The sequence below is a fragment of the Symphalangus syndactylus genome, chromosome 14 (assembly GCF_028878055.3).
Source record: "Symphalangus syndactylus isolate Jambi chromosome 14, NHGRI_mSymSyn1-v2.1_pri, whole genome shotgun sequence".
Lineage (NCBI taxonomy): Eukaryota > Metazoa > Chordata > Mammalia > Primates > Hylobatidae > Symphalangus > Symphalangus syndactylus.
In genome coordinates, this window is record NC_072436.2 from 115442577 (window position 1) to 115462078 (window position 19502).

Consider the following 19502-nt stretch of genomic DNA (forward strand, 5'->3'; position numbering starts at 1 on the left):
GCCTGAGGAAGCCATGGAAGGAAGGAACCAAGCCCATGGCCACTGCTGAGCTCACTGTGGGCAGCCCTGTGGGTAGGGCCATCTTTCATGCAGGTCCTCCAGCCCCACCAGCCTGCCTAGCTAATGCCACATGGAGTCCCTGCTGACTCCTGTCCCAGCTGGAATTGGAAGCAAACAGAATGGCCCCTGCTTAGGCTGTGAAGCTTTAAGATAGTCTGTTACTCAGACAGGCAAGGTGGCTCATGCCTGTAATCTCAGCACTTTGGGAGGCCGAGGTGGGCGGATCACAAGGTCAGGAGATCGAGACCATCCTGGCTAACACGGTGAAACCCCATCTCTACTAAAAATACAAAAAAAATTAGCCAGGCATGGTGGCGGGCGCCTGTAGTCCCAGCTACTCTGGAGGCTGAGCTTGCAGTGAGCCGAGATCACGCCACTGCACTCCAGCCTGGGTGACAGAGCAACACTCCGTCTCAAAAAAAAAAAAAAAAAAAAAACAGTATGTAACTCAGCCACAGACAGCCGTAGCCAGGATCTTACCCCTGAGAAGGACATCTGCTGCAGCCACATGCTGGCCCCAAAGAAAACTGGCTCTAAATTGGCCTCTAGACACTTCCTCCCGCAAAACCTCCCAAAGCCTTTTTGAGAAGCACTCCAACAGACTGAGAGGCAAAAAAAGCCACAGTCGTGGCGTGCTGGGGTGGGAGTTGATGTGGAGAAAGCAGCACTTGGCCTCAGCAAGCGGATGCTTGTGAAAATACACACTGACCTTGGCCGGGCGTGGTGGCTCACACCTGTAATCCCAGCACTTTGGGAGGCCAAGGCGGGCGGATCACGAGGTCAGGAGATCGAGACCATCCTGGCTAACATGGTGAAACCCCGTCTCTACTAAAAACAAAAAAATAGCTGGGCATGGTGGCAGGCACCTGTAGTCCCAGCTACTCAGGAGGCTGAGACAGGAGAACGGCGTGAACCCGGGAAGTGGAGCTGGCAGTGAGCCGAGATCACACCACTGCACTCCAGCCTGGGCGACAGAGTGAGACTCTGTCTCAAAAAAAAAAAAAAAAAAAAGAAAATACACACTGACCATCCCTGGGCACGCCTCTTACCCCGTGAGTCCCCGAACGCTGGTAGGCTGGGAATGGAGGACCAGGAGTCTGTCTCCGTCCTGAAAGTATGAAGGACCCCTACCCTATACGAGATCCTTGGGTGGTGTGTGCAGGGAGCGGGGAGACCCAAGGCTGCCTCGGGCTCCACTCCTGAGCAGGCCTGGGGCAGAGCCAGCTCCGTTCAGGGCTGGCCTCCGTGCTATGTCTGGCTGCATCCTGTGTGTGTTCTACCTCTCCCCGGGTCCCACACTCCCTTTCTGCCCCCCAGTGGAGCAGGAGCATTTTTGTCCCAGCTCTGCGGTCTGGTGGGGCTATGGTGAGAGGCCTGGAGCAGCGGCAGTCCTGCCTGGCCTCACTGAAGCAGGGTCTGAGGAGCCGCAGCCCCACCTGGGCAAGTTACTAATTGGTCACATGATTGACCAAGGGCCCCCAAGAGTTACCCTCTTAACCGCAAGTTGACTCATCAGCAAAGGTGAAACTGTCCTTGCTGGAGTAACCGAGATTGTGCCTCCCCAGCAGATGCTCCCGTGGGCAAGCTCAGCGGGTTAATCTGGTTTCATTCACCCCATGGCTTTGGACATGTGTCCACCGTGCTCAGCTGCCTGGCCTCCCAGGGTACCAGGGTCCATCCCTACTCCATCTTGCAGATGCTTCAGACCCTCACCAGGGAAGACACTCGGCAAGTTGCATGTCTCCCGGCCACTGGCTGAGGTCAAAGGCACAGGAATGGTTTAACAGAGCAGCCACGCAGGCTTCAGAGTGGCCCAGGCCTGGGCCCAACACTCACAAACTGTGTGGCTCCTTGGTAGCTCCCAGCCCCCGAACCAGTTCTCCTCATCTCTAACAGGAACAACATCCCTTGAGGGTGGCCAGAAGTTTCCATGAGAGGCTGACGGAAGCACCAGGTCTGTGCTGGGCGGGCACGCACCTCAGGCTCCACAGCGGGGTGCATCAAATCACCCTTGGAGGCGCTTGCCTGGACTGGGCCCCAGCTTAAGGCCTACAGCCAGGGAGATGCCCAGACAGGGCAGCTGCTGGGGACCTTCCAGTGAAAAAAGGACCCAATGTGCTTCTCAACTCTTTAGAACCTCTTCCCCAGGTTCGCATTCTTTCTTTTCCTGGAGTCTCGCCCTGTCACCCAGGCTGGAGTGCAATGGTGCCATCTCGGCTCACTGCAACCTCCGCCTCCTGGGTTCAAGCAATTCTCCTGCCTTAGGCTCCCGAGTAGCTGGGACTACAGGTGCACACCACCATGCCCGGTTAATTTTTGTATTTTAGTAGAGACGAGGTTTCGCCATGTTGGCCAGGCTGGTCTCGATCTCCTGACCTCGTGATCCGCCCACTTCGGTCTCCCAAAGTGCTGGAATTACAGGCGTGAGCCACCGTGACTGGCCAAAGGTTCTCATTCTTTGGCAGGGTTAATCGCACAAAACCACTGGCCCCTTTATCTGGAAGCAATCCTGGGGCCTTGCCAGTGACAAGCAGCTCCAGGCCAACTTCAGCTACAGGGTGAGGCCTGAGGTGCAGCCAGGCAGGTGCGGGAAACAGGATGTGATGAACTCCAATGAAAGTCTATTTGCTCATAATCAGACAAAATGCTACAATCTGTTCAACACTGGGCTGGACATTGCAGTGATTAGGGGCAGGCGCGGGGCAGAGTGGGGCCTCTGAGCCCAAGGACAAATGTCCATGGCAGAGCCTTCCAGAAGACTCATCCCTTACCCTGTGAGGCAGAAATAGAAATCACATGGTCGCCGCTGATTCGCAGTGGAGAGGGCGCTGAGCTGGGCCCGGCAGGCAGACAGCCTCAGCAGAGACTCAGGCAGTCAGTATGGCGCAGCCCTCCCGCCAGCACCGTCAGGTCAGCAGAGGTTCAGGCAGTCTGCATGGCGCAGCCCTCCTGCCAGCACCATCAAGGAGGGGGATGCTGCTCCTGCCTGGGGCCTGCCTTCATTCTGAGGGCCTCTGGCCCCAGCTGAGATCAAGAGGGGACCTGGGGCTGCCCCAGCACCCCAGGAGCCCGTGGCTGGGCAGCTCTGGAGGAAGGACACAGGTCCCTGAGGCCCCGTCTGCCCAGGGCTGTTCCTCCCTCTCCCTCCTCCTCAGGCTGGGGCAGGGTGGCACCGCTAGGACCCTCTGCCATGGCTTTGAGACACTGCAGCTATGCTAGGCGGGACTGCCACCCACCCCACCCCTGCATCGGAGGGCAGGGCAGGCAGCAAGCAGCATTTGGAATGCAGGGTGGACAGGATGCTAGAAGTGTGTGATGCACCCGCAGTACTGACAGCCTCTCTGCCCTCAGAGGTTGAGGGCCCACAAGGCACAGGACTGCCCCCTGCCCACAAGGCCAGGCCCTACGAGACACATGGCAGCCTTGAGGCCTAATGTCAAGCTCAGCTTCCTCCTGTCTGCATGTGGCCAGGCCTCGGAGCAGCAGCTTGTGGCAGCATGAGGGAGGGCGGGGAGGACCCAAGGAGTCTCGGCGATGACTGTCCTCAGCAGGTCAGCTGAATGGAGCATGCCGTGGTCTGATGGGCAGTGTGACCTCCCAGGGCCCTGGTAATTGCACGGAAGGTGCTGAGGAATAGGAACCGTCCCGACATGTGACCGCCTGTGCCGGGGGGCTGAGCCTCAGGGCTCTGTGCTTGCGAGGAAAGCCTCCCCCAGGCTGCCCACCCCTCGTCAGCCCCTCATGGAGGAGTGGGGGCCACTCCTCACCCCCCAGGCTTCTTTGGGCTGGTTCTGGAGGGGGACGGGCCATTCCCTTTATTGCGCCCCCTTGTTCCGAGGCTCCTGTGCCTTTACGGTCAAGTGTGTCCATAATACTTGCATTCCTCACTTGCAGGAGAAAGTCCCCTCCAGCTTTCCAGGGAAAAGCTGCAGGAACAGGCAGCGGAGTGGGAGAGGCCCAGGGAGGGCAGCCCCTTCCCAGTGAATGCAGCCACACTGGGTCAGCCCTGGGGACGGTGCATGCACAGGGAGGCAGGGCCAGGGCAGCAGGCAGAGGCAGAGGTTTCCAGAAGCAGGAAGGGGAGCTGAAGAGCCTGTGGGGAAGAGAAGAGCAGGGCAGGGTAAAGGCCCGACGGAGACGCTCTGCCCATCCCACAGCCCGCCTATGGGCCACACAGCTGGGCCTGGGTGCTCCAGGAGCATGAGCCCTTCTCCAGGCCATGGTGTCTGCCTGCAGCCACTAGGCACCTCTCGGTCCCCACACAAAAAAAGGCACTGATGGATCCAAAGTCGGGTGCACAGCCCAGTGGCCGTGGAGCCTGCTCTGTGAGCTTGGCACAAGTCACCAAACCTCTGGGCTGTGCTGGTGCACAAGGTGGTGGACTCTGCAGTCCCCACGGCCCCTTCCAGCTCTGCCGTTCTCTGTGCCCATCCAGGGCCTTCTGCTTTTGTGGCTGGAGGCACCAAGCTCCCATACCCTCCTGTCTGCTGTGGCGTACCTGCCACGGATGGGCACGCTCTGCGCGTGCCCACGATGTTCTGTTCCCGAGCCCGTGTAGCACCGGGCCTGCAGCTGGGGCAGGCCGACGAGCCTGGTAGATGGCTGGCAGCTCCTTGCAGAAGATAGCAGGGGTCAGATGGACAGGAAGGCGGACTCTGTGGGGGGCCGAAGGGTAGGGCGTGGTGGCGGCTGCCCAGCTGACATCACATGGTCCGGCTGTACTCGATGCCACTCTTGGAAGAGATGCCCGACCATGGCAGGAAGCTGCAGAGCAGGCTGTGGGCCTGGCGGTAGACTCTGTGTGGAATGGAGCAGGGGCTCAGGCTGGCTAGTGCAGAGCCCAGGTGCTGGATGTAGTCCGTGGGGCTCTGTTAAGGAAGATTCCGACTTGCCCTGACCACGCTTGCCAGGGCACAGTCATCAGAGGCCCACGCAGTGGCCTGTGGGACTGTGTGCAGATGGCAAGCCAGGCTCGGGAGGCTGAGAGCCTGCTAAGCCTCTGCAGAGCTGGAAAGGCTCATGAGACGAAGTGGCCTCTGCTGTGCAAAATAACAGAGGGTGGGGTCTGGGGACAGAAGGGCCTTCTGAGTGAGGCCGCAGGCATGTGGACACCACACCCTGGGATGTACAGGGTGCTTCTGGTTCTCCCTAGATTCTTAACCCTTGGGGCAGCAAGAGGGACAGAGCCCTGGTTCTTACGACAAGGAGTGGGTCAACAGTGCTGACACCCTGGATGTCTGCAGGGGCCCATCTTCACATAAGCTAGAAGGCCTGTGGAGTGTGGGGTCACCCCTCTCTTTCCTGCTTATTATTCTATGTAATGAATAAATCCTAGACTCATGAATCTGAAAACATACACACACATGCACAGCACTTTTTGGGCCACATTCTCTGACTATTATAAAGGTTCCTAGCTTCCCTCCGACCTGTCAGGGGCCAGTGAGAGTTAAGGAGGAGGAAACAGGGAAGGGCACACCTTTGGGTCATGCATCCCATAAGGAAGGTTTGAACCCAAGTATTCAAAAAAAGTAAAAATCTCTCTTCACCGCACTTGTTTCCCCTCTGCTAGCACAGGCGCTGGGAGGACAGGGAATCCTGTTTTGTGCACTGCTGATCCCCAGTGCAAATGGAGCAGGAGGCTCTCCAGCTGGGTGCGGGGGGCTCATGCCTATAATCCCAGCAATTTGGGAGGCTGAGGCAGGCGGATCATTTGAGCTCAGGAGTTCGAGACCAGCCTGGGCAACATGGTAATATGTGCAACTCGATTTACCCAAACGTGCGTCAGATTTACCCACAACACGATCAGGTGAGGGAAAGAAGCGTCCATAAGCTTGGCCACCTGAACATCATCTGAGGGGGACCACAGCTCCAACTTGCTCACTGGCTCTGCCACCTTATGGACAGGAAGCCACAGTCCCTCTCCCCTAGAAGTTAAGGATATAAAATCGTCCAGGGAGGGTGGCCGCCGTTGATGTAGAGGACATAGGTGAAGCCATCTTTGAGGACCCCTCGGATGGAGTAGTAATAGGGGAGGTAGTGGTGCTGCTTGAAGTCTCTGTTTTCGTAGAAGTTTATTGCTGTGTTGTTGGTGGTGAGGACATGCAGGTAAATGGCTTTGCAGTGGTCCTGGGCGGTGGTTGAGATGTGATCCTTTAAACTTTCAAGTAAGAGGGAACCTTGGGGAGAAGAGGTAAAGGTAATGCAGGCAGAGCAGTTAGGAAGGAAGGATGACTGGGCTAGGACGGGGGCTTTGCACGAGTCTCTCAGAGATGTCTCGGCCCACCGTATCAGAGACCAGCCTTCCTTCACCACCACTGTCAAAGTCCCTAAAATATCACGGCCAGGTGGAGCCTGGTAGCTACAGACCGCTGGGAGGGACTGCAGAGGTGACCTGGTAGCGCCCTCCCAAGGGCTGGGCCCGCATGGAGACTCCCTTTCAGACAACAAACGGGGTAAACGTGAGCCCAGGAAAACATGGACTAGATGGGCCTGGGTTTAAAATTAATTAAGACTCTGCCGCTCACTGGCCGTGTGGCCGAGCGGGATGGGACATCGGAGAAACGGTGAGTGCTGCTTCCTCGTGCGTGTCCACGCTTTCTACTCTGAATCGTGAGCAGTGAATACACATGGGTTGCGCGTGTGGCGGCAGTGGGAGTGAGAGGTGCCGGTTTCCTCCGCTCCATCCTGGGGGCTGAGCGAGGCTGCGGCAGAAAGGCCTGGGGGCATGTGGAAAGAGGATGGCTGAAGGTGGTGGGTGTGCTGGCAGGGGAGGGATGAGGAAGGTCTGGCCCAAGATGGGGATGAGGATGGAAGATGAGACTGAGGGATGTTCACGAGCCCGAGTTGTTGGGGCCAGGGAAGAGACTGGGTGCAGGTGGGATGGGGGTGGGGTGGGGTGGGCGCCAAGCCGCGGGCCCGGCTGCCCTTACCTATGCCGTGCTTCCTGAACTCTTTCACGACGCCCAGACTCAGGATGTACGCGACTTGTGTGTCAACAGAGAAGTTGGACGCTAGAATATCTCCATCCTAGAGGAAGAGTCAGAGAGAAAGTCAGGCTCACACTCCTGGTGCACAGCTCACTGCACAGCCCGGCCCAGGCGGGCTCTGCACCGATTCCCCACCACGACAGCCAGAGGGACACCGACTGGGAAGGGCAGAATCAAGAGGTACTGGAGAAGGGCCCCCACTCCCCAAGGAAATGAGAGCGTTTACACCCTTCTGGTGAAAAACAGCTGAAAGAAGCATACGCACAAAAGGAGCTTCTCTTGGGGGTGTGTGGGAGGCCTAGCCAAGGACGGGAATGAGGCTCTGATGCCGGCACAAGGTAAAGTTATGGCATGAAGGGAGCAACTAATTACACAGCACCGCGTGGGCCTCATGGGAATGCACGCGTGTCACTTGGTACGCCTGGATGCAGGACAGTGGACAAATGCAAAGTTTTAGAGGTTCAGTTAAAGAATCGCACGCTGCCCCAGGTGGTCTTGGAGGAGGGAGACTTGGGCGGCCGTCCAACCCCTTCTGCTGCCCTCACAGGCAGAGGATGCCGCCACACCTGCGTCAAGCCACCCACCATCTCTTGGTTCTAGAGATGGAATTCAGGGTGGGAGTCATGAATCCGATCAGCATGAGGCTCTTATCTTCCAACTTGTAAAAAAACAAGAAGGCCTTTCTGCTCCCACATGCTTGGCTGGGGTCAGCCTGTCCAGGTTCCCTGCTCTCCCAGCCCTCTTCACGCCACAGTTCACCTGGACATGTCAGTCCAGGGAGAAAGGCGTCCTTATCACTCTTGTTACTCCAGGCCTGTAGAAAGGGTGTCTGTTCCCCAGCTGACATCTCTTAACAGGGTCTACTTTGCCCTGACCTTGAACTCACTATGCCTGAGAGGAAGGGGCGAGCCGAATGAGTGCCAGCGTGCAGGCCAGAGGGCCCTCTACTGAGAGCCGGGAACATGAGCCAAAGGGTCCCCATGTCGGCCTTGAGGGAACACAAATACGTTCAAGAGGAGGAAGAGACCCAGCTGCCACCTGGGGGCAGGTGCACAGTCACTGGGGGCACTCAGGAAAGCCACCCGGAGGAGGGGGTTCCGGGGAATGAGTCATGGGGGGAAGGTGGGGACCATGTGTCCCATCAAGAAGAGAGATCAGACTGGGCACGGTGGCTCACACCTGTAATCCTAGCACTCTGCCGAGGCAGGAGGATCACTCGAGGCCAGGGGTTCCAGATCAGCATGGCCAACATGGTGAAACCCCATCTCCACTAAAAACACAAAAATTAGCTGGGTGTGGTGGCACATGTCTAAAATCCTAGCTACTTGAGAGGCGGACGTTGCAGTGAGCCGGGATCAGGATCGCACCACTGCACTCCACCCTGGGTGACAGTGAGACTCTGTTCAACAAAAAAAAAAAAAAAAGAGGAGAGAAAAGAATGTTGACGCTTGCTTTCTGCTACATCTTAGCTCTTAAAAATCAAAGAAAAAAGCTCAGGAGGAAGCTAGGACAGAAAAAGTGACTCAGGAGAAAAAAGCGGTGCCAGACAGAGCGTGACCACAGGCAAAACAGGGTAGATTCCAGTGGATTTGGGTCCTTAAAGGGAGAGACATGCCTTCTTGCACTTTTATTTACTTATTTAGAGACAGAGTCTCACTCTGTCACCCAGGCTGGAGTGCAATAGTGCAATCTCGGCTCACTGCAACCCCCACTGCCTCCTGGTTTCAAGTGATTCTTGCGCCTCAGCCTCCTGAGTAGCTGGGATTAAAGGCGTGCACCATCATGCCTGGCTAATTTATTTTTATTTTTACTTTTAGTAGAGACAAGGTTTCACTATGTTGGCCAGGCTGGTCTCGAACTCCTGACCTCGTGATCTGCCCACCTGGGACTCCCAAAATGCTGGGGTTATAGGTGTGAGCCACCGCACTCAGCCCTTCTCTAACTTTTCTTCTTCTTTTTTTTTTTTTTTAGACGAAGTCTTGCTTTTGTCCCTCAGGCTGGAGTGCAATGGCATGATCTCGGCTCACTGCAACCTCTGCCTCCTGGGTTCAAGTGATTCTCCTGCCTTAGCCTCCCAAGTAGCTGGGATTACAGGCGCCTGCCACCACGCCCGGCTAATTTTTGTATTTTTAGTAGAGATGGGGTTTATCATGTTGGCCAGGCTGGTCTCAAACTCCTGACCTCAGGTGATCTGCCCGCCTCGGCCTCCCAAAGTGCTGGGATTATAGGCATGAGCCACTGCACCCGGCCCCTTCTCTAACTTTTAAAGAAATAACCTCAAGACAAACAAATTGAACCACCTGCCAGTTGTTGGTGGGTTTTTCCCTCCTCGGCTAAATCCTCGGGTGGTAAACATTACCTTAGATGCTGGGAGGACCAACATTATCACGCAGAATCTTGACCAAAGTCAACCATTCAGAGCAATGTGGCCATGGCCTTACTGTTTACATTCAGAGTGGGGTTTGCTAGCCTGAAGTGGGACTGAGGTGGGTCCACACATGCCCAAAGGGTTCTTAGATCTTAAAGGGCTCTGTGAAGTTAGAGGAAAAAAAATTATCTCTGTACTTTCCCTGACCTCTAACTGTAACTAGCATTTCCTTCAATAAGCTGAAGCAATCTTAGCGGTTTCTATGACACTGCCGCCAACACAATCAGGGATATTTTCATAGCATGTTATAACTGCAGATTCTCAGTGCATCATCTGTGCTCATTCCTGCTTCAGAACGACAGTGATTATGAAGCCTGCTGCTGGGCACAACTGGAGGCCCACGCACCACGAAATCACACACACACACACACACAAAAGCACCAGCCGGGGATGAGTGTCGTTGGCCACTTGGATTCGTCGGGTCACAGGCTCCTTGGACGACGGCTATGGAGCAGGCAACATGATTCCATCGCAAGCCCCCATGACCCATCCAGTGACAGTGACTGCCAAGTCATCACCACACACACGTACATACCTCTTTATGTATTTTGGTCCTGTTCTTAATTTCAGCTACTATCATTCCCACAATGGCACCTCTGTAGGTTGCAGCAAGGGAAAAGAACTTCTTGTTGGATGTGATATCACGATACCATGAGTCTGGGTACCTGAGAAACAGAACATACTCAGGTGAACCTGCCACAGGTTCAGTCCAACTATGGTCGTGCTCTAGACATCAGAACCACCAGGAGCTCAGGGCCACTTCTGCCTGCTGCTGTAAGGCTGATGAGGAGTTTGCCCATCACTTAGTCTCTACCTAACTGTCACAGCTACCTTCTTAAAGCAGTGATCTGTCTGGACAGGACTGAGGATCTCTGATGGGAATTTTTTTTTTTTTTTTTTTTTGAGAAAGAGTTTTGCTCTTGTTGCCCAGGCTGGAGTACAATGGCGTGATCTTGGCTTACTGCAACCGCTGCCTCCTGGGTTCAAGCAATTCTCCTGCTTCAGTCTCCCGAGTACCTGGGATTGATTACAGGCATGTGCCACCACGCCAGGCTAATTTCGTATTTTTTTTTTTTTTTTTTTTTTTTAGTAGAGATGGGGTTTCTCCATGTTGGTCAGGCTGGTCTCAAACTCCCGACCTCATGTGATCCGCCCATCTTGGCCTCCCAAAGTACTGGTATTACAGGCGTGAGCCACCGCGCCTGGCCTGGGAAAAATAATTTTATCTGATATGAAATTGTCTCCATGGAAGCAACTCATGGAGAGTCACCAGCAGGGCCCTGTTCCTCCACCAGATGAGTGAAGATTTTAGGGCCCTTGTCACCCTTGGACACTGGATGAGTGCCTATGAGAATCTGTGAGACTTCTGGACACTGAAGACTAGGGGAGTGAGTGATTCGAGGAAGAGCCGGGTTCACAGGTGACAGGCGTTTGAGTTTACAATGCTTCCTCGGACAGGGAGGAACTCGCCCTTAAGGGGAATGTGAGGCTGAGGCTGCTAACGGCTGCTCACCAAGAATGACGCCAAGACCCCTCCGAGAGGAGCAGGGAAAAGAACAGTGGGCATAAAGGCCCAGGACATGGGCATTAACAGGCAAACCCAGCCCCAGAGAGACAAGGTCAGGAGGGCAGAGGCACGTGGAGTTTCACGGGTGTGTAGGTTTAGTTTTGCCACCTCACAGCCCGGTTCATGTCACAGTCTTGGGAACCTGAGGCCTTAGGCCCATGAGGACTGCAGGAGAGACAGGCAGGCTGGGTGGCTCACGTGGCCGAGGCCCACGGTCCAGCGCAGCTCCACTGGCTCTCAGGCAGCCCTGTGCAGAGTCTGATCTACGCACTCACCGCAGCTTTTATTTCTCTAGATTGGTTTCCAGCAGTGAAACTGCTGGGCTGAAGAACATGTTTTTATTTTTATTTTGAGATGGAGTCTCACTCTGTCACCCAGGCTGGAGTTCAGTGTTGTGATCTCGGCTCACTGCAACCTCTGCCTCGTGGGTTCAAGTGATTCTCCTGCCTCAGCCTCCCGAGTAGCTGGGATTACAGGTGTGAGCCACTGCGCCCGGACCAATTTTTGTATTTTTAATAGAAATGAGGTTTCACCATGTTGGCCAGGCTGGTCTCGAACTCCTGACCTCAGGCCTGCCTCGGCCTCCCAAACTGCTGAGATTATAGGCATGAGCCGCTGCACCCAGCCAAGAACAATTTTTTAACTCATGTTGCCACCGCCAGCCCGCATCACCTGGACTGTGACAGTTCCCACTTCCACAGAGATGCACAGGGGTCCCTGCCACCGCCCTGCCAAGAGCACAAGGTTCAGTCAGTCTGAGGCGAACACTCAAGGAAATGCTGGTGGCTGGCAAGATCTTATTTTCCATTTTCCATTTTCAAAGTTTGTGTCAACTTTTCTCATCAAAAAAGCTGTATGTGCATATATTGTAGGCAAGACAGACAAGAAGAAACAATCATAGGGCCTAATATTAATCTACCTACCTCAAATACTGAAACACTGTTAAATGATACATACCCCCTTGTAAATTTTTTACCCCCTCTCAGTTCATACCTATCATTATAAAATTTTATCTTGTACATGTTTTCAAATAAAAATAGGATCATGGTACATATTGTTTTTTAGTCTGCCTTTTTTCCTTTAATATCTTTTTTTTTTTTTTTGAAACAGAGTATCGCTCTTGTTGCCCAGGCTGGAGTGCAATGGCGCAATCTCGGCTCACCGCAACCTCCGCCTCCTGGGTTCAAGTGATTCTCCTGCCTCAGTCTCCCAAGTAGCTGGGATTACATGCACGCACCACCACACCCGGCTAATTTTGTATTTTTAGTAGAGACAGGGTTTCTCCATGTTGTTCAGGCTGGTCTTGAACTCCCAACTTCAGGTGATCCGCCCACCTTGGCCTCCCAAAGTGCTGGGATTACAGGCTCCTTTAATATCTTGTAAAAAAGATTTCTCTATCAAAAAATATAACTCTTTGACAGGTTTTTTTTTCCTGGCTGAATAATATTGCACTTTTATATGCACATACTATAATTACTCTAATGCATGTAACCAACTCCTTGCTGTTAAGATACTTGAGTGGCTTCTAAATTTTCTGAATTATAAATAGCACCACACCCGATAGCTCTGTAACTGAAATTTCTCACAGAGCCCTTCTGGGGAACTCTGCACACCCGGAGAAGTGGAAAGAGCCCAGGAGCAGGGGTCCCTAGATGAGCTGGGTAACCTGGGACCCCTGTGGCCCCTCCAGGCCATTCCCACCTTTGCAGCATGGTCCTAAGTAAGGGCCCAAGAGGCCCCCATCCCCGCCGCCCAGCTTCTGCACCTGAGGCTCATGGGCTCTCCCCAACCCTGCAATCCGCTCCACTTACTCGATGGGGAACCAGTCGCCACACAGGTGCTTCACAGTGTCTATGTCATCGTGGCAGAGGAGGCGCAGGCTGACCTCGCTGAGCGCGCTGGATGGCACCACCTCTGTCATTCACACCTGTGGGGAAGGGTGGGGGAGGATACGTCACTTCACAGCCTGGTCTTCCTCATGCTCAGCTTGTGAGGCAGGCAAGACAGAAGAGCATGGAGCACGTCCCACGGGTGGACGCCCCTCAGCTAGCACTCAGAGGCCTCTGCCCCTCACGATCACCCTCGCAAGAGGCGTTGCAGTCGCCCCCATGTGCTGAGAAGACCCAGGCCCAGGAGGGCAGGCAGGATGGGGAACCAGGCCCTTCGCTGCTCAGCCCCAGCTAAGGGAAGCCCTGGCCAGCCTCTCTCCTCCCTCCCCATCTGAGCTGCCCCTGGCTGGTCTCACATCTTAGGACAGTGGTCCTTCCGAGGGTCAACGGCCCTAGTCAGCCTGACTTCTCTCAAACCCAGCCAGTGGCTGCTAGTGACAGTTGTGGGTTCAGCAGCCCCCATGCCTCATCCCCCTTCAAAGCAGCCTGGCGGCCAGGGCAGTGAACGGCTGGATTTGCAGGGGAAGTGGTGCGGCTTTATGACCAGGGCGTGGGTCTGTGCTGAGTGGGTCACATCCCAATTTCTCCTCCCCGCCCAGCAAGCGAACACTCCTGGGCAGAAATAAAGAGACTTTGGGGGACACCACAGTTCAAGTCGGGGTCACGAGTGGGCAAGGACTTCTTTAAATCAGGAAAGTGCATCCAATCCAGGGGCTGGGGGAGCAGCCCCCCTTGTTTTATTTAACAAGGAAGTTTTTATAGAAAGGAAGAGAGGAATGGAGGGAGGAAGGCTGGCTGGCCAAGTGCTGGGCACCGAGAAGGGGAAAACAGAAGCCTTTGTTCTTTAAGTTGGAAACTGGTCGTTAAAAGGAAAAGATGGGGCCTGGTGTGGTGGCTCACGCCTGTAATCCCAGCACTTTGGGAGGTCAAGGTGGGTGGATTGCCTGAGGTCAGGAGTTCAGGACCAGCCTGGCCAACATGGCAAAACCCCGTCTCTACTAAAAATACAAAAATTAACCAGGCTTGGTGGCGGGCACCTGTAATCCCAGTTACTGTGGAGGCTGAGGCAGGAGAATCGCTTGAACCCGGGAGGTAGAGGCTGCAGTGAGTCAAGACTGGGCCACTGCACTCCAGCCTCGGCAACAGAGTGAGACTCCGTCTCAAAAAAAAAAAAAAAGGAAAGGATGGAAGGCTGGGTGTGGTGGTTCATGCCTGTAATCCCAGCACTTTGGAAGGCTGAGGTGGGAGGATCGCCTGAGCCCAGGAGTTTGAGACCAGCCTGGGAAACATAGCAAGACCCTGTCTCTAAAAGTAAATAAATAATCCCATCAATAAATGGGAAAAGATGCTGCATTCATCCTCCCTTTTTAGGAGGAACTGCGTAGTTCATCTCAGGGTTGAGGAAAAGTTCTTTTTTACAGAAGAATGCCGGCTAATAAAAATAATGACGGAATTAGAAAGTCACCACTTTGGAATCATCAACAGAAATGACCGAGTCAAACAAGAATCAGGAAAGGCTGTGAAATCCGCAGTGAAAGCGGCTGGGGGCAGGTGCAAGGTGTGGAGGCAGAGCCCCTGGGCTCCCAGGACTCACTCACTGCCCAGGAAAGGCCTCGTCTTTATCTGGCAATCCCCACTCCACTGGCGGGAGGAGCCCAGCATCTCTGAGCTCCCACCCTCCTGCTGCCATGGGTGGGAAGTGCCCGTGGCCGTCCACTGTCCAGGCTTCTGCACAACCTTCCCTTTCCTGACAAGGGGAAGAATTTAGATGCTGAGTCTGGTCTCTCTGCTGGCTCAGCCTTAGCTGATCAGATTCCTGGGGCCTCCTCTGTGGAGTGGAGATGGCCAGGCCCCTCCTCAGAGTGGTTCTCTGCTGGAACGAGCTTATGGGGTCCAGGTGTCAGGACAGTGCTGGCAGGGGGGCGGTGCCCCTCTACACCAGCCTTGAGCGCCCACTACTAGCTGATACTTGGCTCAGTCCAGCCACTTCCAGGGGTATCCCCTTGACCTGGGACAGGGCCAACACTGACGTCCCGAGCAGCTCTGCTCTGACTCCTAACTTGTGTGGTTCTCAGCTCCTAGTTCAACGTCAAGGCGTGCCAAGTAGTTCATGCTCAGCTTTATAGGGAGAAGCCTCTCTAAACTCACACCCTCACCCTGCCCTTGTGCCCACCCCTTTGTTCCCACGGTTCTGGATCCATACACTGTTGACTCTAGACCCTTTAAAAACAGGCCGGGCGCAGTGACTCATGCCTGCAATCCCAGCGCTTTAGAAGGCCAAGGCTGGCGGATCACCTGAGGTCAGTAGTTCAAGACCAGCCTGGCCAACATGATAAAACCCTGTCTCTACAATAAAGATTAGCCAGGCGTGATGGCAGGTGCCTATAATCCCAGTTACTCAGGAGGTTGAGGCGGAAGAATCACTTGAACCGAAGAGGCAGAGGTTGCAGTGAGCCAAGATCGCGCCACTGCACTCCAGCCTGGGTGACAGTGCAAGACTCCATCTCAAAAAAAAAAAAAAAAAAAAAAAAAAAAAAGCTGGGGCCAGGTATGGTGGCTCACACCTGTAATCCTAGCACTTTGGGAGGTCCAGGCAGGTGGATTGCTTGAGGTCAGGAGTTTGGGACCAGCCTGGCCAACACGGTGAAACACTATGATATGGTTTGGCTATGTCCCTCCCCAAATCTCATCTTGAATTGTAGCTCCCAAAATTCCCACGTGTTCTGGGACGGACCTGGTGGGAGGTAACTGAATCATGGGAGCAGTTTCCCCCATACTGTTCTTGTGGTAGTGAATAAGCCCCACGAGATCTGATGGTTTTATAAAGGTTTCCCTTTTTGCTTGGCTTTCATTCTCTCTTGCCTGCCACCATGTAAGACGCGCCTTTTGCCTTCTGCCATGATTGTGAGGCCTCCCCAGCCACGTACAACTGTGAGTCCATTAAACCTGGTTCCTTTATAAATTACCCAGTCTCCGGTATGTCTTTATCAGCAGCATGAAAATGGACTAACACACCCCATCTCTACTAAAAATACAAACATTAGCCGGGCGTGGTGGTACGCCTGTCATCCCAGCCACTCAGGACGCTGAGGTTCAAGAATCGCTTGAACCCGGGAGGTGGAAGTTGCAGCGAGCTGAGATGGCGTCACTGCATTCTAGCCTGGGTGACGGAGTGAGACTATGACTCAAAAACAAAACGAAACGAAACGAAACAGATGACGAAAAACACACAAAGAAACAAAACCTCTAAAAGAACAGATGAAGGTGTTAATCTTGTCAGGTGTGAGAACAGCCTTGTGGTTATGTACAAAAAGTCCATATTTTATATTAACAGATGCACAGTGGAAAATGCAGGGGCAAAATGACAGAATGTTCCAGAATTTAGTTTAATTTAGTTGGAGCAAAAAAGTGGCAAAATGTTAATGAGCGTTAGATCTGGATGACGGGTATGCCACGTGATGTTTGAAAATGTTCTTAATTAAAACCAACCAGGGCCAGGAGCGGTGGCTCACGCCTGTAATCCCAGCACTTTGGGAGGCCGAGGCAGGCCGATCATGAGGTCAGGAGTTCAAGACCAGCCTGGCCAAGATGGTGAAACCCTTGTCTCTACTAAAAATACAAAAAAATTAGCTGGGCACAGTGGCAGGCACCTGTAATCCCAGTTACTTAGGAGGCTGAGGCAGGAGAATTGCTTGAACTTGGGCGGCAGACACTGCAGTGAGCCAAGATTGTGCCTTTGCACTCCAGCCTGGGTGATAGAGTGAGATTCTGTCTCAAAAACCAAACAAACAAAAAAACATAAAGCTAAAGAAAACCAATCAAATTTCTCATTCCAGAGAGACTGCGTTTCCAATGTAGATAGTGGGTTTTCCAGGCGACTGAATGAAAGGCCTCTGTTGTCTGCACTGAGAGCTCTGGAAAGCAGCGCTGTGTGCCGCAGCTGCCACCATGGGCCGCGGGACCTTGTATCCCTGGGAACGGTGGGTCCTGGGCACGTGGCTGGCACTGGCATGCACTGGAACCGCAGGAGGGCAGCACTTGGTTCACTGTCAGTGGGTGGGTACTACTCAGGGCCCGCACACTCCACTGAGGTCTCAAAACGCAAAAAGACGCTGGGCACGTAACTCAAGCACAGATACTGTGTTTTTACGAAGCCAGCCGAGGGCAGGCTCCCACCCCCTTTCCCCTAAGGGTTAAGAAAACTGGCAAACCCAGAAACCACTTACCCACACTTTGAACCTCTGGGACAAAGCCACTAACCCCACATCAACGGCCGAGGCAGAGGCCAGTTCCTTGATTCAGCCTTTCCAGAGACGGCTCTGGAAAGTTCCACACAAGGGCCACAGCACACGGCCTCCTCCTTGCTACAGGAACCAGCACAGGGGAACGGCTGCCCACCTGGCCACCCTGGGCAGAACTCCAGAGCCCACAGGCCCAGCCGCCCAGGTTTCTGAGCTCCCACAGGGACAAATGACTCTGAAAACACCACCACCGGCTCTGCTCTCACTGGAGAGGGCAGGATGAGCGCAGGCAACCTGTGAAACCAGCCGGTGCAGCCCGGGTCTGGAGGCCACAGGGAGACCCGCCTGAGAGCTGGGCCCAGGAAGTGGGGTTGGCAAGGCCTTGACCTCCGTGGATGCCTGGGGCAGGGATGACTTCCTGAGGGGACGAAAACGTTCCAGATCTTTTTTTTTTATTATTATTTTTTGAGACAGAGTCTCGCTCTGTCACCCGGGCTGGAGTGCAGTGGCGCGATCTCGGCTGACTGCAAGCTTTGCCTCCCGGGTTCACGCCATTCTCCTGCTTCAGCCTCCTGAGTAGCTGGGACTGCGGCGCCTGCCATCACGCCTGGCTAATTTTTTTGGTATTTTTAGTAGAGACGGGGTTTCACCATGTTAGGCAGGATGGTCTCCATCTCCTGACCTCGTGATCAGCCCGCCTTGGCCTCCCAAAGTGCTGGGATTACAGGCGTGAGCCACCGCGCCCGGCCCAGTCAAGTTGATTTTTAAAGATTTTCACAAATCTCTAAATTGTGGCTTGGTACCAAAGACAGATTTGTAATGAGCTCGCATCTCTCACGTCCTGGGACTGCACATTTCCCCCAGTATCCTCATTTGTTTCCAGTTTGACTTTCAAGAAAAATACTGGGCTCCGAGATATACAACGATCTGCGGATTTGCAAATCCCTACTAAAAGTGCTTCCGTGTTTCTGGAGGCCAGTTCTTTAGACTCCTTGATTTAAAAATGGAAACGCATCACACCTAAGTCAGGGCCAAATGCAGCACGCATCACAGCACCTCATGTGTCTTGGCCCAACTGATGGGCAGAGGAGAAGAGGCAGGAAGGTGCATGAAACAGAGACTCGGGTTGCCTGTGTGCCCATGAAAGGAAAAGATGGGGTCAAAGAGGGCAGCTGTAGGTCCACTGCTGCGGAGGCAGCGAGGGGGACCCACATGTGCCCTGGCCCATCAGCCTCCCTCTAGAGTCAGGGGTTCGTGCTGATCAAGTTGGAGATCATCCAAAGGCAGGGCCAGTGGCCCCCCATCCCCACTGGCCCCTGTCCTGCCATTGCTCCCTCTTCCCACAGCTTTCTACATCCCGTCTCCCCAGTACATCCGTGCCTGCAGTCACAGCAGGCTCAAGAGGAGAGGGATGGGGCTGGCTATGAGGGCCACGCTGGGCCCAGCTATGGGAAGGACATGGAGCTGGTGGGAGGGAGAGCTCCTGAAAAAGTGGGGCCTCCTTTCCTGCTGACACCCTGGGTCATGTCATTTCTGGGGTCCCAGGGCCTGAACATCTGCAAGAATTGCTGCTGTCACCCAGCCGCTGTGACAGGAGCTCTGTGTCCCTGGGAACAGCAAGTTCCATTCCAGGCACCTTCACCTGCAGGCTGGGAGACGTACCTGGGCTTCCCTGGAGAAGCCCCGAGCCAGGCCTGGCAGGAAGCTGCTCCTCCAACATTGTCTGCTGGGGGCAGTGCAGGCACTGTGGGGCAGGGTCACCCATTTCCCAGCCCCTCAAAGGTGGCAATGGCCAATTCTGATGCAAAACCAACTGTGTCAGTCACCCCTGGAGTATGTGTGGGCTCAAGGAATGGCAGGGCCAAAGCCCTCCAGCAGATGGCAAAGTTAGTTCCAACCACACCCACCTTGGAGCCCATCCCCTGACACGGGACGAAGGACCTGGTTAAAGCACTTTCCAGGCCCCAGGGCAGCCCCAGCAGGCCCGGCGCACAGAGGAGCATCTGGTGGCGACCTTCCTTGAGCACAGTGATGCTGAGACAGACACGTGGCAGGTATGGAGCTGAGGCCCAGGATGATGCAGTGCCTGAGGGCTCAGAGCCACGGAGCCCTGGCTCTTGGCTGGACGGCTTCATGCATCACCTGTCTGAACAAAGCCCTGGTGCTGGCAGGGAACCCTCATGTGCCGACCTAGAACCTTCTACTAAGTACTCATCTTCCATTGCCCTGCAGGCCACCCGGAGGACACACGGACAAGAGTGCTCATAACAGGGAGCAGCACAGTGAAGCCAGAGCAAAGCCCTGCCAGGTAGGTGCTCTCTGCTCTGAGCC

General features: G+C 54.4%; 2 protein-coding genes across 5 annotated transcripts in view; both read right to left on the reverse strand.

The window, feature by feature from the left end:
• The window catches only part of CLUAP1 (clusterin associated protein 1), a 52413-nt gene extending 50756 nt beyond the window's left edge, over window positions 1–1657 (reverse strand). Inside the window, exon 1 of the mRNA XM_063618315.1 lies at window positions 1550–1657. The gene's annotated coding sequence lies outside the window, so the exon portion shown is untranslated. The remainder of the gene's footprint in view (window positions 1–1549) is intronic.
• Window positions 1658–2494: 837 nt separating this feature from the next.
• The window catches only part of NAA60 (N-alpha-acetyltransferase 60, NatF catalytic subunit), a 43121-nt gene continuing 26113 nt past the window's right edge, over window positions 2495–19502 (reverse strand). Inside the window, exons 2-6 of one of the 4 annotated variants that reach the window (XM_055242440.2) lie at window positions 12853–12968; window positions 10010–10139; window positions 6990–7086; window positions 6002–6236; window positions 2495–4920 (exon numbers count right to left, since the gene is read on the reverse strand). In XM_055242440.2, the coding sequence (XP_055098415.1) occupies window positions 4764–4920; window positions 6002–6236; window positions 6990–7086; window positions 10010–10139; window positions 12853–12962 (729 nt within the window). In that variant the 5' untranslated portion in view covers window positions 12963–12968 and the 3' untranslated portion in view covers window positions 2495–4763. Of the gene's footprint in view, window positions 4929–6001; window positions 6237–6989; window positions 7087–10009; window positions 10140–12852; window positions 12969–19502 lie in introns of all 4 variants that reach the window. The other 3 variants (XM_055242441.2, XM_055242439.2, XM_055242442.2) reach the window with 3 other exon arrangements.